Here is a 19,011-nt window from a genome sequence, read left to right as displayed (position 1 = left end):
CAAAACCTTCAGCTTCGGCGAACAGGTCCTTTTGTAGGACACGGAGGGTAAACGTAAAACGGCCCCGAGATGGTTGGACCCATTCACGGTTGTTGCACAGGAGAGGCAGCATTCATACCGTCTCGACAATGGGGGAAAAGAGAACTTCGGTGGTGCACGCAAACCGCCTCCGAACTTACTACGGTCGCGTCAGTCACGTGGGGGTAGGTTCGATGAAGATAGCGAGTTTCGGAACGTAGAGCGTGCCCCACGCTTTATGCCGCCGCGTCCCCTCCCCTTACCGATCGAGAAGCTGTCACACTTAAACGAGCGAGAGAGCTCTGAAATTGCAAGCGTATTTGCAAAACACGCCGACCTGTTCGATGGAACGCCAGGACTCGCCGCGGTGGGGCAACACCGAATCGAGCTGCAAGGAAGTTATCAGCCGAAGAGGGCTTTTCCTTACCGTGTTCCGGAGCTGCTCAGGAAAGAAGTCACCCACCAGGTAGACGAACTTTTGGAGTTGGGCCTCATCTACCCAGGTGAAAGTGAGGGCGCCCACCCGGTCGTTTGCGTCGGAAAGAAAGACGGGTCATGGAGAATGTGCATCGACTACCGCAGGGTAAATGCGGCGACTCGCGCCGATGCATTCCCTATGTCTCCACCGCAGGAGCTGATCATGAAAGTGGGTCGCTCGAGGTTTATCACAGTCATAGACCTGCGGAGGGGCTATTGGCAGGTGCCGGTAGCGCCGGAGAGCCAGCACCTAACCGCCTTCGTCACGCACGACGGGCAGTGCGCGTGGCGCGTCATACCGTTTGGTCTCAGAAATGCGGCAGCGACATTTCAGAGGATGATGAACACGTTGCTCGCCAAACACCGGTCCTACGCCACGGCCTATCTGGATGACATTGCCGTCTTCTCCTCTTCATGCGAAGAACACCTTAGGCACGTACTATACTCGGCTTGTTGACGGACGCGCGGTTAAAGGCGAGCGTTGAGAAGTGCCAGGTGGCTCAGGGCTACATTAGGTACCTCGGCCACGTAGTGGCCAGCAGAACACACGATCCCGATCCGGAAAAGCTGGCCGCAATCAGAGGTCTCGTACAACCGAAGTCTAAGAAGGAGCTTCGAAGCCTCCTTGGCCTTTGCGGGTATTACCGAGAGTACGTCAACAACTACGCTCAACAGCACAACAGTACAACAGCACAACAACAGCACAACAGTACAACAACAACTAGCGGCTCAACAGCTGAGCCGCTAACGTATCTGACAAAGCGGGATGTACCGAACCCGATTCCTTGGAGTAGCGAGGCCGAGTGGGCGTTCCAGCAGCTAAAGAAGTCCCTTTGCTAAGCCGCGGCGCTAAACACCCCTGACCCACACCAGCCTTATTGGCTATTTACTGACGCGTCTGGAGCCGGGGCATGCCTGGCGCAGATGGGGAAAGAGGGCCGGAGAGCCCATCGCTTTTGCCAGCCATCGTTTCACTCCAACCCAAACGCGCTGGTCAACCATCGAGCGCGAGGCGTTTGCCATCATTTGGGCATTGAAAAAGTTGTAAAAACCTGACGACCAGTACGCCTCATGGGGCTAAATTGTCAAGGTGGGCACGCTACAACGTTGTGGTTTCTCACAGGAAGGGAGCAAACAACGCGAACGCGGACGCACTGTCGCGCCTTCACAATGTTGCTTGGGGGGGGGGGGCACCACTGAATTGCCTCCCAGCCTTACAGGGACTCTGAAACACTACTTGAGCAGTGCAAGTAAACCTGCGCGACGTTTAGATTACACTGCCAGGAATATCTGAGCCAAATATTACACGTGCACGTGAAGCGATGAGCGCGCAAATCGATGTGAAAGACGCGGAAAAACCAACCGCTCTCTCTTCAGTTGTCCTCATTATGCAACCCCTGGCATGGCCTAAGGCACGTCACATAGGCCGTGGCTGACCGATGGGCTGTGACTGGTCAACTTCACGGCTAGATTCTCCCATTTCCGTCGTCGTCATCGCTGTGTACGAACCTCTTCTATGCCTGAACCTGTAGGCACAGTTTTGCCGTTCCTTTGGTGTTTTGAGTGCGCGCGGAGTTTGAGTGATGAGCTCAATACTTCCCTTTCGACGGGACCACTCGACTACAAACGTTTATTGCTTCAAAAACGCCCTGCCAGCCCGAGCGCACACTTGCGAGCAGGCACCCATGCCTGCTCTTTTGTGGCACCAGACCGACCGGAAATAGGCCCCTCCGTTTTGCGCAAAAAAGGAGAAAACTACCCGGCATGTGATATATCGAAGGCCGCCGAAGATAACGCCGCGAGCCGCCCCCCTCTCCGGGAGAGAGCGCGCAGCTTTCGTCGCGTTGTCGCGGTCGGTCGCGGTCGAGTTGAGAGGGAACGAATATCGCCGCGAGCTCGACATGTAGGTGGCGACAGCGTCGCGCTGCTAGTGTGGATGCTCCGCTGAGCGGCCCGTAAGAATGCACACTGTGGGCGCGCGTCGTGCCTTTTTCCCGCCGTATGGCGCACGAAAGGTGCAAACAAGAGTGGTATGCTGTAGTTCGGATCCTCAACGTTCAATGTATAGCATGGAAGCGGCAGTCAGTTTTCATTACTACGCCGAAAAAAGCGACGACTCATCAGGAATCACAGAAAGGCCGTAATTGTGACAATGAACTTGTACGCTGTGGCTCATAGCAAGCTCGATCTTTCCAGACTACGGCTTTGAGCCTTCAATGAAAGCATAAATAGAAACAAATCAGGAAGCGTCGATCTCTGAAACTCAGTTTACAGCAGCAATCTCAATCGCTTTCACTGGTAGCATGACGCATTCTTACATTTGTGGGATGCCTTGTAATGGTAACACTACTTAACTGCCCCGAAATTCTTTCTAAGAGCTTACGATATTTTTTGTGTGTTCAAAATGCAACATAAAATTACTGAATTTTGATCAGCGCAGAAATATAAATGTAACCGCTCTAACGGGTCTTTAAATGAAATTTTAACGACTCCGAAGGAAGGTTTAATGAATAACGGTTTCGGATCGCTTATTTACGGCTTTTGTTGCAAGTGAACTTGCGAATTGAATTGTAAACGCACGCATACAATCAACATCTCATGTTTAGCTAGGTTTTTGCAAAGTGGCAAGCAGGTTTACAGTGTGCAAACCAAGCTTCTGGGACCTCACAATCAGCACAAATTTTCTGTTACGGCTGCTCTGTTGACCATTTGCGTTCCTTTTAAAATCTAGCAGGTGCCTGCAACAGCGAGATGTGTTTGCATTCTTGCGTATAAGGTCGCTTACGAACCCTAAAGATGGCAATAAATGAAGTTGCGCTGTTGCAGATGTAGTAAAACATTTCCTTTTTATTTCTCATTGCGAATCAGCGCAACGGGTTCCCGATAACTACTTTGTTTTCTAAACTTAATATCGCCTTTTTCTTGGCATTTAATTCTTGAGGATTGGTTAAACAATAACTTTCTGTGCATTTAGTTTTTTTTTTCGGGAAGGGGGGGGGGGGTCCTGCCAACGTTGCAAGAGCAGCGAGAAGAGAACGCATGTAGCGCGAAAAGCCAAACTATGGTTATCAGTATTACTTACAATAGAAACTACACTAGGCGTCGTGTTCTGTAGCGGTGAAAAAGCAGTACGTATTTTTAAAACTGATTAACCCCCTTTGGTCCGGGATTGTCCAGGAATTGTGGCTCGCCTTTTTCAAAATTGTATTGCAAGCAAGCATTGTGGGAAGAAATTAAAAAAAAAAAACAGCGAGTCATGGCACACACCCTTCACACATGTGGGCAACAACGTTTACGCGTTTTCTCCTCTTTCTTTAAACTTAGACCCACCTTAAGAGGTTAAGACGTGACCATATTAGGCATTTGGTTATGCTGAGTGAGACACGTTACTGGACAAGGTGATTCATGTCGGATTTGAAAATGATATGTATGAACATGACACACGAAATGCCACATGACAGGCGCAAACTCACAACTGCTTACTTTTACCAAGAATCCCCCTAAATACTATTGCGCATCCATAGAAACGTATTTTAAATAATACGTAAAATTAGCAACTCGATACGGTTGAATAAATGTTTATTCCTCCTCCTGAGTATAAACAACGACTGTCCAAAAATGGTATTAATTTTAGAAAAGGTACGGGAACGACACGATCGCACAGGCGCTTGCGGGTGTAAAATATGTGTCCGGTAATGTATGGGCGATAGCGCACGGGTCGTGTGCAGTGTAAATGTTTTTGTTTGTTTCTTCTTTCTATTAGGACACAGCGCAATTTTACAAGGGTGTGGAATTTGCCCGCGTATGCACAGGTCTTGTCGCTTCTTACCCGTTTCGCGTACTAAACTTTTATCCTCTAAATAATCACCACGCCACCTTCAAAAAGCACCCTTCGACGTCCCCGAAACGGCAGATGACTGTACTCAACAATAAGAAAAGTGCAATGTGTGGAAGCAATGTTTATAACACGTTTCACACTCAAGCGGTGGCAAGGGCGAAGGTGTTTCGTGGAATTAAACCAGCGCATTAACCCGCAACGGCCCCTGATTATTGTGTTTCTAGAGGAAATGCGCAAGCAGAGGTAACTATGTCATTGCTTACTGCCAAACGAGCACACATATTGGTTATTTTGTCGTGTGCAGCACGCGTCTTGTGCCGCACGCAACGTGAAAAAGCAGACGACGCGAGAGCGCCATCCACACTAGGAGCGGTTCGTCCCGCCGCCGCCAGGGGCCGACTGTGTTCGCGCTCGGGGCGAATAGGCCTCCTGCGCTGGAGGTTTGGCGACATGCAGCGCCCCTAGCGGCCGACGCCTCTGGGTAGTACAAAAGCAGACTACCCTCGCCGCCCTCCATGTGTTTTCAATTACAAGCCAGAGTGAAAGTTGGTTGTGGCGCTTTGTGGCGTGTTTACATGACTGCATACTGTATGAAATAGCCCTTAAAGTAGTTGCAGAGGCCAAACAAAATAATATCCACTAAAAGAAGCCGATTTGTCCGCTTTCTTTTAAGCAAACTGTCGCGGTCGTCGCGGCGTGGGACGGTATTGCCAGGTCGGGTGGTTTGACGACAGTTACAGTTTTTTCTTCTTGCGTGCGGTCGACAAAGGAAAGTTCACGACTAGCATAAACATGGGGCGCTGCTCATCCTATATCCTGAGGTTTGCGCTTCCTGAGGAAGCGCAAAAGGTTGCTTCAGCGGCAGCATGCAAGCGAACGCAAGAATTGCGCAGCCGACTCAGCTGACACTGCTGGCCTGGCACCGCCTTTGAAATGAGTGGGAATTTCGTTTCGTATTTTCGCAAACTAAATGATTCTTGCGTAACGTTTTACGCCGCACGATTTACGAACGGCAGGGTACATGTATACTAGCGAGTAGGTGGGGCAATAGCGCCAAATAAACAAATTAAGCGCTATTAAAGGGCGCAAAACATGTACCAAATCACACGCCCGCTGCCTGCAGAGATGATGTACTTCTATAACATCACATAACACAGCCGCATACACGGCGCGGGGCCCCGAATATTTACATACGATCATCACTGACTGTGTTGGTGCAGGGGTCGTCGAATCTGAACGCCGACACGCCAGTTTTGACTTCAAATGGAGTTAGACAGCGAGACAAGAACAGAGAATTGGCGTCCTCCAGTTGAATTGCACCCCCCCATCTTAACACTACGCCAGGTTATTGTCAAATATTATTAGAAATTCGCTGAATTTGTTTCTCTTCGCATTCAGCCCCCCTCCTCCCCCCCCTCCCTCCCCGATTTCGCCGTCCAGCCCTCCGCCGTGTCGGCTGCACGGAACTCGGCCGTTGCTGACCCTTATTCTAGGCTATTAAGTGCGAACTGGGAATGTATGCTGCAAGAGCGTAATTAAGTAAAGTTACAGCAAACAAGGAGAGCGAGCGGCCTCTCAGTTCGCCCGACCACCTTGTTTTACCGCCTCTAATTTCGGAATCGCAGAACAGATTTCACGCTTCTGACGGTCGCGGTATTTTCTCACTGAGACACGCAACAAAACGGCAAGCTAACGCTGCACCATGTATTCGTAACGGCGACGCAAACGACCACTGTTTAATGAAAGTGCACGCATAGTGTGCAGGTACGCAAAAGAGCGGCGCACCGCAGCAGGCGAGCCTGCGGTCCACCGGACTCGCTGGCTTTTTAAAGCGCGATCATCGCCGATTGCGTCACTGTTCTTTTTTGATCGGCTGTTTTTGAGAAGTCTTTGTCACCTAGAGTATTAGTTTAAACTAGAAATTTCACTTAAAATTTCACAATTCGTACGACCATCGATCGGTGAACCTGCGAGTAGCAGACGCCGTCACGGTCCCGGCACTTTCGTCGGCGCTGTAAACGTGTTTAGCGCTGCAAAACCTTTTCCCCTAATGCCAAGTTCATCGCTGAAATAGATCGGACGCGTCGGGGATGAGCTGGTGACCACGTCGCAAAATAATCGGGAGCGTCGAGCTCATTTTGCTTCTGTCAACACGGGATTCTATGGGACCCGCGCAGCTTTGTACTACCCGGAAGTACTGCCCAGAAGCCTAGAGTTCCTGTATATAGCTCCCGCAGGGAGCTAAGAGTTGCGCGACCGACCGCCATCTTTGTTATCCGGATTGCTGCGGGAAAGCCGCCCGTCGCGAGTGAAGGAGCCTCGCCGCCACGCTTCCGACGGCGGCCAACGCGCGGTGGGGGCGCTTCGGTCGGCGGCGCCTTACGGCGGCTACGTTGGATTCCTGCGGTGCCGCCCGCGTCGGCGGCAGCGGCGCAGCCGTAGTGGGGGCTTCTCTGCGCGGCATGGATAACCGGAGTGTCGCAATCACGGCGGCGCGTGGAAAAGGGTCGCGCAACTCTTAGCTCCCTGCGGGAGCTATATACAGGAACTCTACAGAAGCCGCTTGCGCAGCGCCCCCTGGGCAGCGCAGAAGGCCTATGCGCGATTTCTCATCGCGCGTAGTTTCGTTAATTGTGAACGGATTTTCATAATTCCTGCGGGAGGAGATTTCTGGACAAAGTTGAGGAGCCCGAGTTGGACGAAGTTGAGGAGCCCGAGTGATTTGTGGGCACTCGGAGCTAGCGTCTAGCGGAAGTGTGAAGCTTTTCTTTCTATTACTCATGAACCCAGTTTTCCTACTGTAAATTGCTGTATATAAATTCTTCGTTTCACCTAATCAACCCCAACGCCTCGAGTTCGTCAATTCGACCGCCGTCTCCAAGAACTTCAACACCATCGCTCTGCCAGCCTCCTGCCAAATCAACCGGAGCCAAGGTGATTGGGTTCCTTATCGACACCGGACTTCGGCGAAACGACCCACAACCATCTTTGCTGCCAAACATTTCACTTTGCAGTACGCGATCAGCTGCTTTGTCGACGCAACTTCTACTTGGACGGCCGCAAATTGTTGCTCGTCGGAACCATGAAGCGCTAGGACACAGGGACAAGCGAGCGGGACACACAAGGCGCTAGTTCCAATCCGGTTGGAACTAGCGCCTTGTGTGTCCCGCTCGCTTGTCCCTGTGTCCTAGCGCTTCAACGTTCCGTCATGTCATACCAACAGGCCCAAAGCAGCACCCTCGTGTTGCTCGTCATACCTCGACATTTGCGGTCCGATGTTTGTGCCTTGTTTCACTCTGATACCACGTGTGGGCATGTCGGCCTATTTAAAACCTATGAATGTTCGCGTCTTCGTTACTTCTGGCGCAGCATGTACAACTTCGTGCGAAAATATGTTCCATCCTGCCCAAACTGCCAACGCCGAAACGAGCCGGTACCTCATTTGTGTGGTCCGCTACAGAAGCTGCCTTGCCCACTGAAGCCATTTGACCGTGTGGGCATTGATTTTTACGGACCGTTACCCTGTACAGCCGCCGGCAAACTCTGTTCTATAGTCATCGACCACTCGACGCGCTATGCTGAGACGGCCGCTCTACCAGCTGATACCGAACGGGACGTCACCTCGTTTCTCCTGCGCCGTTCTATAATCCGTCACTGTGCGCCTAAGGAGCTGCTCAGCGACAGGGGACGCGTCTTTCTGTCTGACGTCGTCGCGGAGCTTCTTAAGGAATGTAGCGTCATTCATCAAACGAGCACTGCCTACAATCCGCAAACGAACGGCCCCACAGAGCACTTGAATTGTACCCTCGGGGACATGTTGTCCGAGTACGTTGCGTCTGACCATGAAAACTGGGACCGTGTACTCCCTTACGTGACATACGCCTACAACATCGCCATTCAAGCCACGACTGGTTTTTCTCCGTTTTTCTTCCTTCTTTATGGGCGGGAGCCATCGTGAATGATTGACACTATCCTTCCCTACCACCCTGGTGTATTGGAGTGCACGCCGGTTTTTGAGGCTGCCAAACACGCCAAAAAATGTCCCCAGCTGGCGCGTTCTTTCACAACTGACACCATACAAGTTGCTCGTCTGAAGCATTATTATGACTCGCTCGTCTCGCCGCCTCCTTCAGTCACCAGGATGACTACCCTCTTCTCCGGGGGGGATTGTAGGGAAGAAGATTAGTCCCAAAAGCATCATCATTCTCCAGAATGGGTTATGTTGACCATTTTCAAACCTGGCTTAAGACAGAGAACGATAACGCCTTTTGGTGTTTCCTCCCCGAGGGTGTTGGTTAAGGGCGAGAGATGATAAGGGAGGAAAAGAGTTCCATCACACTTGCGGCGAGAGTTCCAGTGTGGCCATGCCCATTTGGAGCACTGGAAGCTCGCGTTTCGCCGGGCCTCTGGGCAGCTCCGCATCGCCACATGGTATGGGAGTGTTCGGCAAACCCCGAAATTCAGTGTGAGAAGGAGCTGTCCAGCTCCGGTCTCGATTCCCAGCTTAGGCTGATGGAAAGGGCCGTGGCGGCAGGGGTCTCCAACGGAGTCCTGGACTGAGGACCCCACACCAAATTGCAATGCTCATAAAAATGTTTCTCTTTCTTATCCTATCCAGCTAAGGAATTGCGAGTGGAAGAAGCTAGAAACGGTCCTCCGCACGGACTATAAATAAGCTGCCTGCCTACCAGACACCACCCCAACTTTCAAGCTCCTCCCCTTAGGCGTCTACTACATGGTGGAAGAGCATATCGAAGTACACCTTATAAGCCAGCGGGAACGTCTCAAGCGCACTCCAGCCGGCAAACATGTACTCCGACGTCTGGGATATTTTACTAACGCTGGACGGCCTACCACAAAGACGGAGACTTTACACCTCGAACTCATGCAGAGAGAAACTCAACGTGGCATCAAACACCACAAAACATACATACCGAGCACCATACAGGAAGAAGATCGTCAAGAGCCAAATGCATTCAGTCTTGATTCGGCAGTCACCCAGAATCGAGGTTCATGGACACAGCCAAGTACCCGCATCGGGAAGCCATGGCGATTGCCGTCATCGACCCAGACCTGCAGGAAATAGCTTCGGCCACCGTCAACCCAAGCATTCCTACAGAGGCAGAAGAGGCAGCCATAGCCATCGTCATCGTATCCCCCGCACTCAAACAAGAACACGTGCGCGTGATCACGCAATCCCAGGCGGCCTCTCTGAGCTATACAAGAGGCTCTTGTAAGCGCTGTGCCTTCTTGTGAGCAAGGCGCCATAACACCTCCCCAATGTACGCCAGAACAAAGGCGCCAGAACACCTCCCCAGTATGGACTCCTAGACCCCACTCTTCGTGGCAATCAGCAAGCTCACGCGCTCGCCCGAGCCCGTACCTCCCACGCTCCACTAGAGGATTATTACCCAGAGTGAGTGAGTGAGTGAACAACTTTAACTGAGCTTCAAAAAAAGAATGGTGCGCGCTGGCACCAGATGGGGTGGTCCCCTATTCGCGGGACCCATATGTATCCAGTAATTCTTCTCCTCGAGCCACCAGCTGTTGCTGAATGGCGAGGTCAGAGCTGGACAGTAAGGTCGCCCATCGCTCGAGCGGGTTAGAAATGGGGGAAGGGGGAAGGGTGTAGGGGGGTGTCTTGAGTTTTTTGCACTCCCCAATAATGTGCGCGAGTGCCGTCTCCCCGGCAGAACGGACATGTGTTGTCGTGTTCTGCAGGGTACATTTGTGCAGAAGCGCCGGGTGTGCGAGCGACCCTGCCTGTAAGCGGCGCAATATCGTCTGCTGCCGTCTCCTTATTTCCTTGGTGGCTTCGGAAGCCTCGTTCTATTTTCTTTGTATAGGCGGACGATCTCCTTATAACTCGTGACGGGGTGCGGTTGCTCTTCCTCGGCTCGGGTGCCTAGTTCTCGGGCATAGTGGTCGGCGGTGACGTTGCCTTCCACGAGCGAGTGAACCGGGACCCACACGAGCTCGGTGACTCGTCCCGGTGTTGTGGGATATTTTTACAGTATAGGTGCTGCCGCAGGCGAGACGATCCCCTTCCGATAGCTTGCGTATGCTTTCTTGGAGTTGGTAACCACCGTGCTGACCTACGGCATGGCTAGGGCCAGCGCTATGGCTACCTCTTCTTCCACAGTCGGGTCTGTAGTCCTCACCGACGCGCAGGTCTTCAGCTCGTCGATGTCCGTTACGGCCACCACGGCCTTTGTTCCTTGTTTTGGGAGTGAGGCGCCCACGTACCGGACCTAGCAGTCCTCCTCCAGCTTCCGGGCCAGGGCTTTGGCCCGCGCCGTCCGCCTGCCTTCGTGCCGTTCCACTGCCATGTTGCGCGGTAATGGTTTGGCTGTGATGGAGTCACGCCATCCCTGATGCAGTGGTGCCTCTTCCGTCTGTGGTTCAACCTGCCATCCTATCTTGTGTAGGACGGCTCTTCCGTGTTCTGTCCTGCTCAGACGAACTCTCTGGTTGGACAAGTGTGCTTCGAGGAGTTCGTCCGTGGTGTTGAGGATGCCCATGTCCGTCAATCGTTTCGTTCACGAGTACATTGGCAGACCCATGGCTATCTTGGTGGCTTTACGCATCGCCGTGTCCAGCGCTTCCCTGTCCGCCTTCGTCAGCCGGAGGTACGGGGCGGAGTAGGTTACGCGGGACATGAAGAACGCCTGCACTAGCCGCAGGGCGTTTTCTTCTTTTAGTCCGCGATTGCGGTTCGCAACTTTACGTATCATACTTGCGATCTGTTCAGTCGAGTGCTTGAACTTGGTGACGGCGGCCGAGGCTTTTCCGTCTCCCCTGAATAACAGACCCAGGATACGAATCTGTTCAGTCGGTATGATTTGTGTGCCGTCGATGGTTACGGTCATGCTCGGGGGTGCTTGCTTCTTTGGCCTGCCCGGTTGGACGATGAGCAGTTCTGACTTCTGCGGGGCGCAGCTCAGGCCGCGGGACTTGGCGTATCCGTGGACAGTCTCCGCCGCTCTCTGCAGCACTCCTTCCCTCCAAGCGTCAGAGCCCGCGCGGTTGGTCCACACCGTGATGTCATCGGCGTATAATGCGTGGCTCACACGGTCTATTCGCTCGAGTAACGAGGGCAGGGTAAGGAGTGCCAGGTTGAACAGCAGAGGCGACAGGACAGACCCCTGAGGGGTGGCCCTGTCCCCGAGCTCCACGGCTTCTGACTTCTCCTTGCCAATCCTGATCATAGCCGTTCTTTTGGTCAGGAAGTTTTTGATGTAGCCGAACGTACGCAGCCGCATCCCGTCCTTCCGAGATTTTCCAGCACGGCCGCGTGCGACACGTTATCGAACGCCCCTTTGAGATCTAGGGCCAGTATCACTCGCGGTGCTGTCTTCGTTGCTTCCTTCACCACCAGTTCACTGAGCTGGATCATCACGTCTTGCGTGCCCGGAGAATTTACGTTTTCCGTACAAATCAATTGTACAGCACCAGCGACTCACCCGACACCCCTTTCTTCCTCCGCAAAAATCCTTAACGAGCGAAGTGATGATGGTTGGGTTTTATTGGCGCAAGGCCGACTATGGGCAAAGAGCGCCAAAGAAGAAGTTACTGAATTTTGATCAGACCGTAAATACTAAAACAGGTGAGTAAAAGTAAAGGTGATGCAAAACAAAAGACAATAGAGATGGCTGGTGTATAGGGACAGGATGACTACACGTGATATGACAAGAGCTGCAGAAAGTTTATCTCAGCTAAAAACTTAAAAACACGTTGACTAGAAAACATCGGTTCATCGGCTAAAAATTATGATGGGTGCGAAGGAATCTGTCGTCTGCATAATTCAGGGAAATGTGTGTCGTGTTGTGTCAAGTGCCTTGCATGTGATTAGTATGTGGACTACGGATAGGCCATTTCCACACCTGCTACACGTGGGTCCCGAAGTTCCAGTGAGCAGGTGGGAGTGCATCACATGTGAGTGGCCTATCCGCAGCCTAGCCAGGGCGACTTCAGTGTATCTGTTGTGTGAGTCAGTTGTTGTCCCAGGCGGCACAGAAAGTGTGCCCCAAGACCGGCCCGTCTATGGCCGCTTTCTGGCATGTCCGGCCAGCATCCAGGTTCTGGCAGCCACTCATCATGCGTTGAACGGTCAACATTCGGCAACCAGTGCTTCGGTATTTTTCCGTCCGCTCGTGTCCAGACGCACAACGGCAGCTAACCGGCTGCCAGATATTCAGTTCTCTTACGGCTGCCGATGTTGAGAAAGAGAACGGCCGAAGTACGGCCTTAGGGCATCCGTTTTTTCTTTGGGAAGCGGTAATCGGCCGAAGCACGGCAAGCGACCGGCCGGAGAATATGCGTATTCTTGCGGCAGTTGGTGCTCGAAAGGAGACCGGCCGCAGCGCGGCTGCCGTGCATTCGTTGTTTCAACGGTGAACCGTGGGTCCGGCGGTAGAATATTCGTTTTCTTCTGGCAACCAGTGTTATGAAGGATACCGGCCGACGTACGGCCCCAGAATATACGTTTTGCATTCGGTTAGCTGTCCTCGGCCGAATTACGGCAAGGGAATGGCCACAGAATATTTGGCAACCGGTGTTCAAGACGAGACCGGCCTAAGTAAGGTATCTGGTTATACGTCATTTTTTCGGCAAGCGGCATACAGCCGAACAACGGCACGCGCCTGGGCGCCGAGAATTCATGCCCAGACGTGCTTAAAAGGAGACCGACCGGTTTTTTCCTGGGGGGAGAAAAAGCCGTTAGGGAGCCGAACGACGGGGACGCGTTTTTCATCTGCTCCGTGTTTCTAGGTTTTAAATGAACGAACATCGTTTGTCAAACAGTAATGAGTGTTCTCGGTGAACGGGCGAGGTGCAAGGACTCACTGGACATTAGCAGGGAACCATTTAGGCTATCGAAATGTCATTAATTGCCATAAGAAGACTGTGCCACACCGACGGGTGAGCTAAGCCTCGCCAGTCATCGCCGCTACCACGCCTCTGCCGCCGGCTTCGTCGACGCATCAGCTCGAGGCTATTCGCCCCCTCAAGAAATGGAGAGCATTGGAGACATGGACCCGGCAGAGATGCCCGATCCGAGATGGAGATGGTTCACCAAAATAACTAGCCTTCAAGGGTGTCCAGCAAGCGGCCACCACGCAGGATCTAAACCGCCACCATGTCAAGGACTCCCCACCAAAGAAAGGCAAGTGCGAGCAAAAGCGCAAGGTATTCTCCTTACACCTAAACTGTGAGAAGCAATGTTTCACTATGTTGTTGGTGATAAACGTAGAAGAGACTCGCTCGTACATTGGTAGGATCAACTTCATGCCCTGCACTATGTTACTTCATGGGATTTTACGACTGCCTATTTAAAAAAAAATATTTTAAATTTGCGATAACAACAGAGCCTTGTCACAGAAGAAGCCTAGCTGTTACTTTAGTTCCGATGTTTGAAGGTGAGCTTAGCTACTCCAAAATAATCGCCAGCATCCAAGCAAACACGGATTTTGTCAGGATTTTTTTGCTCAACGCAGATTTTTGAGTTCACGCACGATTTGGCTCTTGCAATAGATAAGCTTAAAGTGGTTGACTGTATATTCTTGGACTGCAAAAAGCAAATGATGGTGTTCCATATCACCTTCTGCGTAGTACATTTCATCCTATGAACTGAATGAATCGGTTTTCGCATTGTTATTACTATTGGCCCTATAGCTTTGTTCAAAAGTACTGTGACTTTTACCGGACTATAGCGAATGAACGTGATTAAGTATAGCTGCAGCTTTATTCGAATTTAATAACATCCTGGTGTGCTGATTCAGAAAAGTTTTTGGATGTTAAATAATGCGTTAACGGCACCTTTACAAGAAAACCTTCATTCCAATTAAATACGTATACCATAAATTATACTGCGGTGACAACGGCCGGGGAATATAAATACCTAGGAGTTTATTTAAGGAGTGGTTAGAGGTTAAATACGCAGGTTCACACCATAAAAGTTACGGTGTTATGTTTTTGGCTTTCTGAGACGAAATTTCAGTGAACCTCCATCTAACTGAAAAGAACAACCCTATTTCACTCATGTGCGCTCAATCTTGGAGTACGCATGTGTTTTCGTGAATCCCTACACCAAAGAGCTGGTTGATACGCTCGAAAATATAAAGAATATGTCAGTGCGATTCGTATTAGATAATTCGCACGCTCAACTTAGCATGAGAGAAAGTAAAAGTAAACTGAAATGGCCGGACGTGAAAGATCACAGACGAAGCCACAAGTTGAATTTTTTTCGTAATATCTATCATTCGAAAACTGGAGTAGAAGGGGAGAAGTATGTCAAAGCGCCATTCTACGTATCGCAAAGTGGGACCGCTAGTTTAAAGCAAATTATTAACTTTCCTTTAAAGGTGACGCCTTGCGCGATTCATTTTATTTTACATCAATACTGCAGTGTAATTATCCTCCACGTATGATTGCATTAACTGTTTATATTGACGATTTTCAGCTCGCTTTGTAGAATTATTTTGTTATTTTGTCTCATATTTAATGCTTAGTGTTATGTATCTCCCTTCTGTTTTGCATGCAAAGGCAAGCAGGCATAAAATAAACAAATAAAACAATGAATAAATAAATAAATAAATAAATAAATAAATAAATAAATAAATAAATAAATAAATAAATAAATAAATTTCCACAGGCGCAAGTTTGCCTCCGACGGGTTGAGAACCCTACGCATTCAACATTGACCAATAAAATATTTATTGCCCTATTCGTTGCAGTATGCAAGGTTTCCTGTATGCACGCTACCATTGCTATGTTATTGGTTTGAAACAAATTATGTAACTCTCATTTTACGCCTTTCCTTGCGCGAACACAGAGGGATACAACTGCAGCCACCTGAAGCAGGGCGTCATTCGCAACGCGTCTACAATTTTTTTAATGTAGTATGACATTAGAAGAAAATTAAGTTCTTTTGGTCTATTAAGTGGTGTGGACGTATACTCATGAAAACAACATTAAAATAGATTGAAAATAAAAGTACCTGTTCGCTCCTACTTAGGGTCAGCCCTGCGCAAGATCATCAGAAAAGTTGATCGAGTAGAAAATGTTTTTGAAAGAAAAATGGGCAAAAACTGGGCATACTTTTTTGTGAAGGAGTTATAGTAAATGCTCCTGAGTGTTTTGTTGAGAACCAAAACGCTTCGTAAAGGCATTCACGCCGGTTTTATATACATCAAAATTGGTCAAGCAACTGTTATAAAAATAGTTTATGTAGTCATAGCATGAAAGTGTTCCGGAATATTGCCCTAAAAGAAATTGGCTAAAAGCGGCGCAATTTATCTGTGTGAAATTCAACCCACTAAAGTATGCGCCCTCCGCCGCCACCCCCCCCCTCCTCTTTCGCCGTTTATTACAGGTAAGCCGCCCCATAGAGGATATCAGGACCTGGACAATACAGCTATTCAAGCTCTACAAAGAACTGAATATTTTCTCTGTTCGGCCGTAAAAGAGGCACAGCAATTAAAGGAACGACCCTTTGTGAGCACTGTTTAATAAATGAATTTTGCTGTCAACTGACGCTGGTAATTAAGCAAGGCTGCGTTGAAAGCTTGACGGCTGGTGGTTGCGCGCGAGCTCAGTTTGATGTGGCTGCATTGGACCCAAAATGCTGGGTTTGTGCTGCTTCTGCACTGCGCGAATGAGTAATCTTCTTGCGCGACATGCAGTGACCGGCCTCAGTACAGTTAACGTACTGTGGCTGAACTCCAATGCCCGTAGCACGGCCGTATTTCCGGTAGCTTTAGTCCGGCTGGAGTCCGACGACCGCATCTCGGCTGTCCTCCGGCGGCCGTACTTCGGCCGTACACGGGTGGCTTTGGAACGGCTGGAATCTGGCCGTATGACCGTAAGCCGGTCGACTGGCCGACGGACACTGGCCGTTGGACAGTCATGGGAGTACGGCCGTGTACGGGCAAAAGGCCCACATTTGGACATGGGCCGAACATGGCTGCCGGAAAACGGCCGGGCAGAAAATCACCGGCCAAAGTACACCGGCCTGTTTTAGGCCGAACAGTCCTGTGCTGCCTGGGGTGGTTTTATTACGGGTAGTTTGTTGTCTGTTTGTTGACTCCAGCGTAATTGCCATGTGTTACGAAGCTGTCGTCTGATGTGTGTCTTTAGGTCGGTGTAAGGTACTGTTTTTATGTCAACTGTGCTCATGAGAGCAGCAGCACGAGCCATTTGATCAGCAGTCTCATTGCCAGGAATCCCACAGTGACCTGGTACCCAGCATATAGTTATTTGAAGATTTGAGGCATATGCAGTCATTAGTACCTTGAAAAGAGCATTGATCACATAGTTTTTAGATGACTTTCCTTGTGACAGTGCCTGTACAACGCTTAGAGAATCTGTGTAGACGATGTACTTTGGAATTTTATTTTCGAGGATGTGATTTGAAACGATTAAAATGCCATACGCTTCTGCCGTGTAAATACTGCTATGAAAATGCGTTGTTTTAGTAACGGTAAAATTTGGTCTGTGCGCTGCACAAGAGACAGTAAAACCAGTTTTCGACGCGTCGCTACAGAATTCTGCGCACCTGTACTTCTCCTGCAGGAACAGGAAGTGCTACAGAATTGCACTCCAGGGTACCCTATTTTTTCTACTAATGTGAATGATAAATCACTTGATATAGGATGTAGATGCCATGGTGGAATTAAATTATGGATGGGTGTCTTGTGCGTGTCTGAAAGAGGGACCGTGAGTGCAGAAGCCTTCTCCCTAACTCTTAGAGAGAAAGGTAAGGAAATAGATGGCCTGTTTAAAGAGTTGCAAGTTTGATGTATTGTTCATGATGGGATAAAAAGGATGGTTGGTAAGAGACACAATCTTAGATGCATAAGCAGGTCAACATACTCCCGCTGATGCCCTAGACACCATTTGACACACTCGACATAAATACTTTCGACAGGGCTTGTGCGGAAAGCGCCGCATGGGAGGCGAAGGCCAAGATACAGCACTGGGTCGAGCATTATCAGTGCGGTCTTTGTCGCCGACCCATACACGACACTGCCGTAGTCGAGCCGAGACCCCACCAACGCTGTGTATAGGAGCATCAGGAGTTGTTTGTCGGCACCATAAGATTGATGTGTGAAGACCTTAAGAATATTCACTGTTTTTAAGCATTTGCATTTGAGCTGTTTGATATGAGGAATGCATGTAGGTTTTCTTCGCATAAAATGCCTACAAACCTTTGCTCCTTGTTCACAGGAATCGGCACATTCGCAAAAGTGATGTCTGGGTCCGGGTGGACCCCACGCTTCCTGCAGAATACAACACAAGAGCTCTTTCCGGGATTAATTTTGAAACCATTCTTGTCTGCCCAGCCGGCAAGCTTCTTGACGCCGAGCTGGACTTGACGTTCGCAGATGGACATGTTACATGATTTGAAGGATATCTGGACGTCGTCTACATACATGAAATAAGACATTGTGGGTGGCAATGCCTTTCCAAGAGAGTTCATCTTAACTATGAAGAGCGTGCAGCTCAACACTCCACCTTGCGGCACGCCATTTTCTTGCACATGTACCTTTGACAGTGCAGAACCAACTATGACGCCAAAGGTTCTCTCCGACAAATAACTAGCAAGGGTGTTAAACATATTACCAAAACCACCGAATGACTTGAGGTCAGTAAGGATCCCATAACGCCAAGCGGTGTCATAGGTCTTTTCGAGGTCGAAAAACACAGTTAAAGAGAACTGTTTGTGAATGAAGGCATCCTTGATTTATGAATCTGGTGCCACAAGTTGATCGTTTGTGGATCTCCCCGCCCTGAAGCCTGCCTGGCAACTCTCGATAAGGCCGTTGTACTCCAAAAAGTACACGAACCTCCGGTTTATCATCTTCTCGAGAAGCTTGCACAGGCAGCTGGTCAGGGCATTGGGTCGATAGCTAGCGGGAGAAGAAGGGTCCTTCCCTTCTTTCAAGAATGCTACAACTATGGCATCCCTCCAAGACTTTGGAATGTGCCCCGAAAGCCATATCTTGTTGAAAAGGTGAAGAAGTGTCACAAGAGTGTCTGTTTGTAAGTTCTGTATCATTGTATATGTAATGTTTCTGAGGCTGGAGCTGAGGGTTTACACGTGCTCAGAGCACCCCTCAGCTCATGAACCGTGAACTCAGAGTTATAAGAAGTGGCTGACCGGTCATAGTCATGTAAAGGCTTCTTTTCGGCCAGGAGTTGGTGTTTCATGAAAGTGTTTGTGTAGTGTGCTGAACTGGAAACGTGTTGGAAGTGTTGTGTGAGTGTGTCAGCCTGGTCTTCGAGTGTGTCCCCTGTTGTGCTGACCAGAGGCAGGCTGTGTGTTTGTTGTTCCTTGAGTTTGCGCATTCATGTCCATACTTTCCGTGTGTCTGTGTAGGACTTAATTGATGTTATAAATATACGCCAACTATCGCGTTTTGCCTCACGGCGCACACGTTTTCCAAACACCTTGGCCAGTTTGAACAAGAGGAGGTTTTCCGACGTGGGGTACTGACGAAGGATACCCCACAACTTGTTCTGGGCCTCTCGCGCCCACCTACAGTCCTCATTCCACCACGGCCTCCACTGGTTGCGCGGGGCACCAGAGGCGTGGGGAATGGACTTTTCGGCGGCGTCGAGGATGTGCGCCGTGTATAGTTGGGAAGATTCTTCAATGTGTAGGTGTCTAATGGTTGTGT

The 19,011-nt window shown here is 50.0% G+C and overlaps 1 protein-coding gene across 1 annotated transcript; it reads right to left on the bottom strand.

The window, feature by feature from the left end:
* Positions 1-10,584: 10,584 nt before the first annotated feature.
* Positions 10,585-11,595, bottom strand: LOC144175740 (uncharacterized). Its single transcript, XM_077704768.1, has 2 exons — positions 11,070-11,595; positions 10,585-10,655 (listed from the first exon to the last, which is right to left on the bottom strand). Exons 1-2 carry the CDS (start codon positions 11,593-11,595, stop codon positions 10,585-10,587), a joined length of 597 nt encoding a protein of 198 aa, XP_077560894.1.
* Positions 11,596-19,011: the final 7,416 nt, after the last annotated feature.

Source organism: Haemaphysalis longicornis, unplaced genomic scaffold (assembly GCF_048455015.1).
Source record: "Haemaphysalis longicornis isolate Haplotype H1 unplaced genomic scaffold, Haemaphysalis longicornis Haplotype H1 scaffold_3, whole genome shotgun sequence".
NCBI classification, from domain to species: domain Eukaryota; kingdom Metazoa; phylum Arthropoda; class Arachnida; order Ixodida; family Ixodidae; genus Haemaphysalis; species Haemaphysalis longicornis.
This window is presented reverse-complemented; position numbering and strand designations above follow the sequence as displayed.

What these genes read in the sequence shown, in the direction of transcription:
- LOC144175740 (XM_077704768.1), bottom strand. Translation starts at nt 11,595, where the DNA reads ATGCGGCTGCGTACGTTCGGCTACATCAAAAACTTCCTGACCAAAAGA. An exon ending in CTCGACTGAACAGATCGCAA is followed by an intron (nt 10,656 to 11,069) that starts GTATGATACGTA and finishes GCAACATGGCAG; the next exon opens with TGGAACGGCACGAAGGCAGG.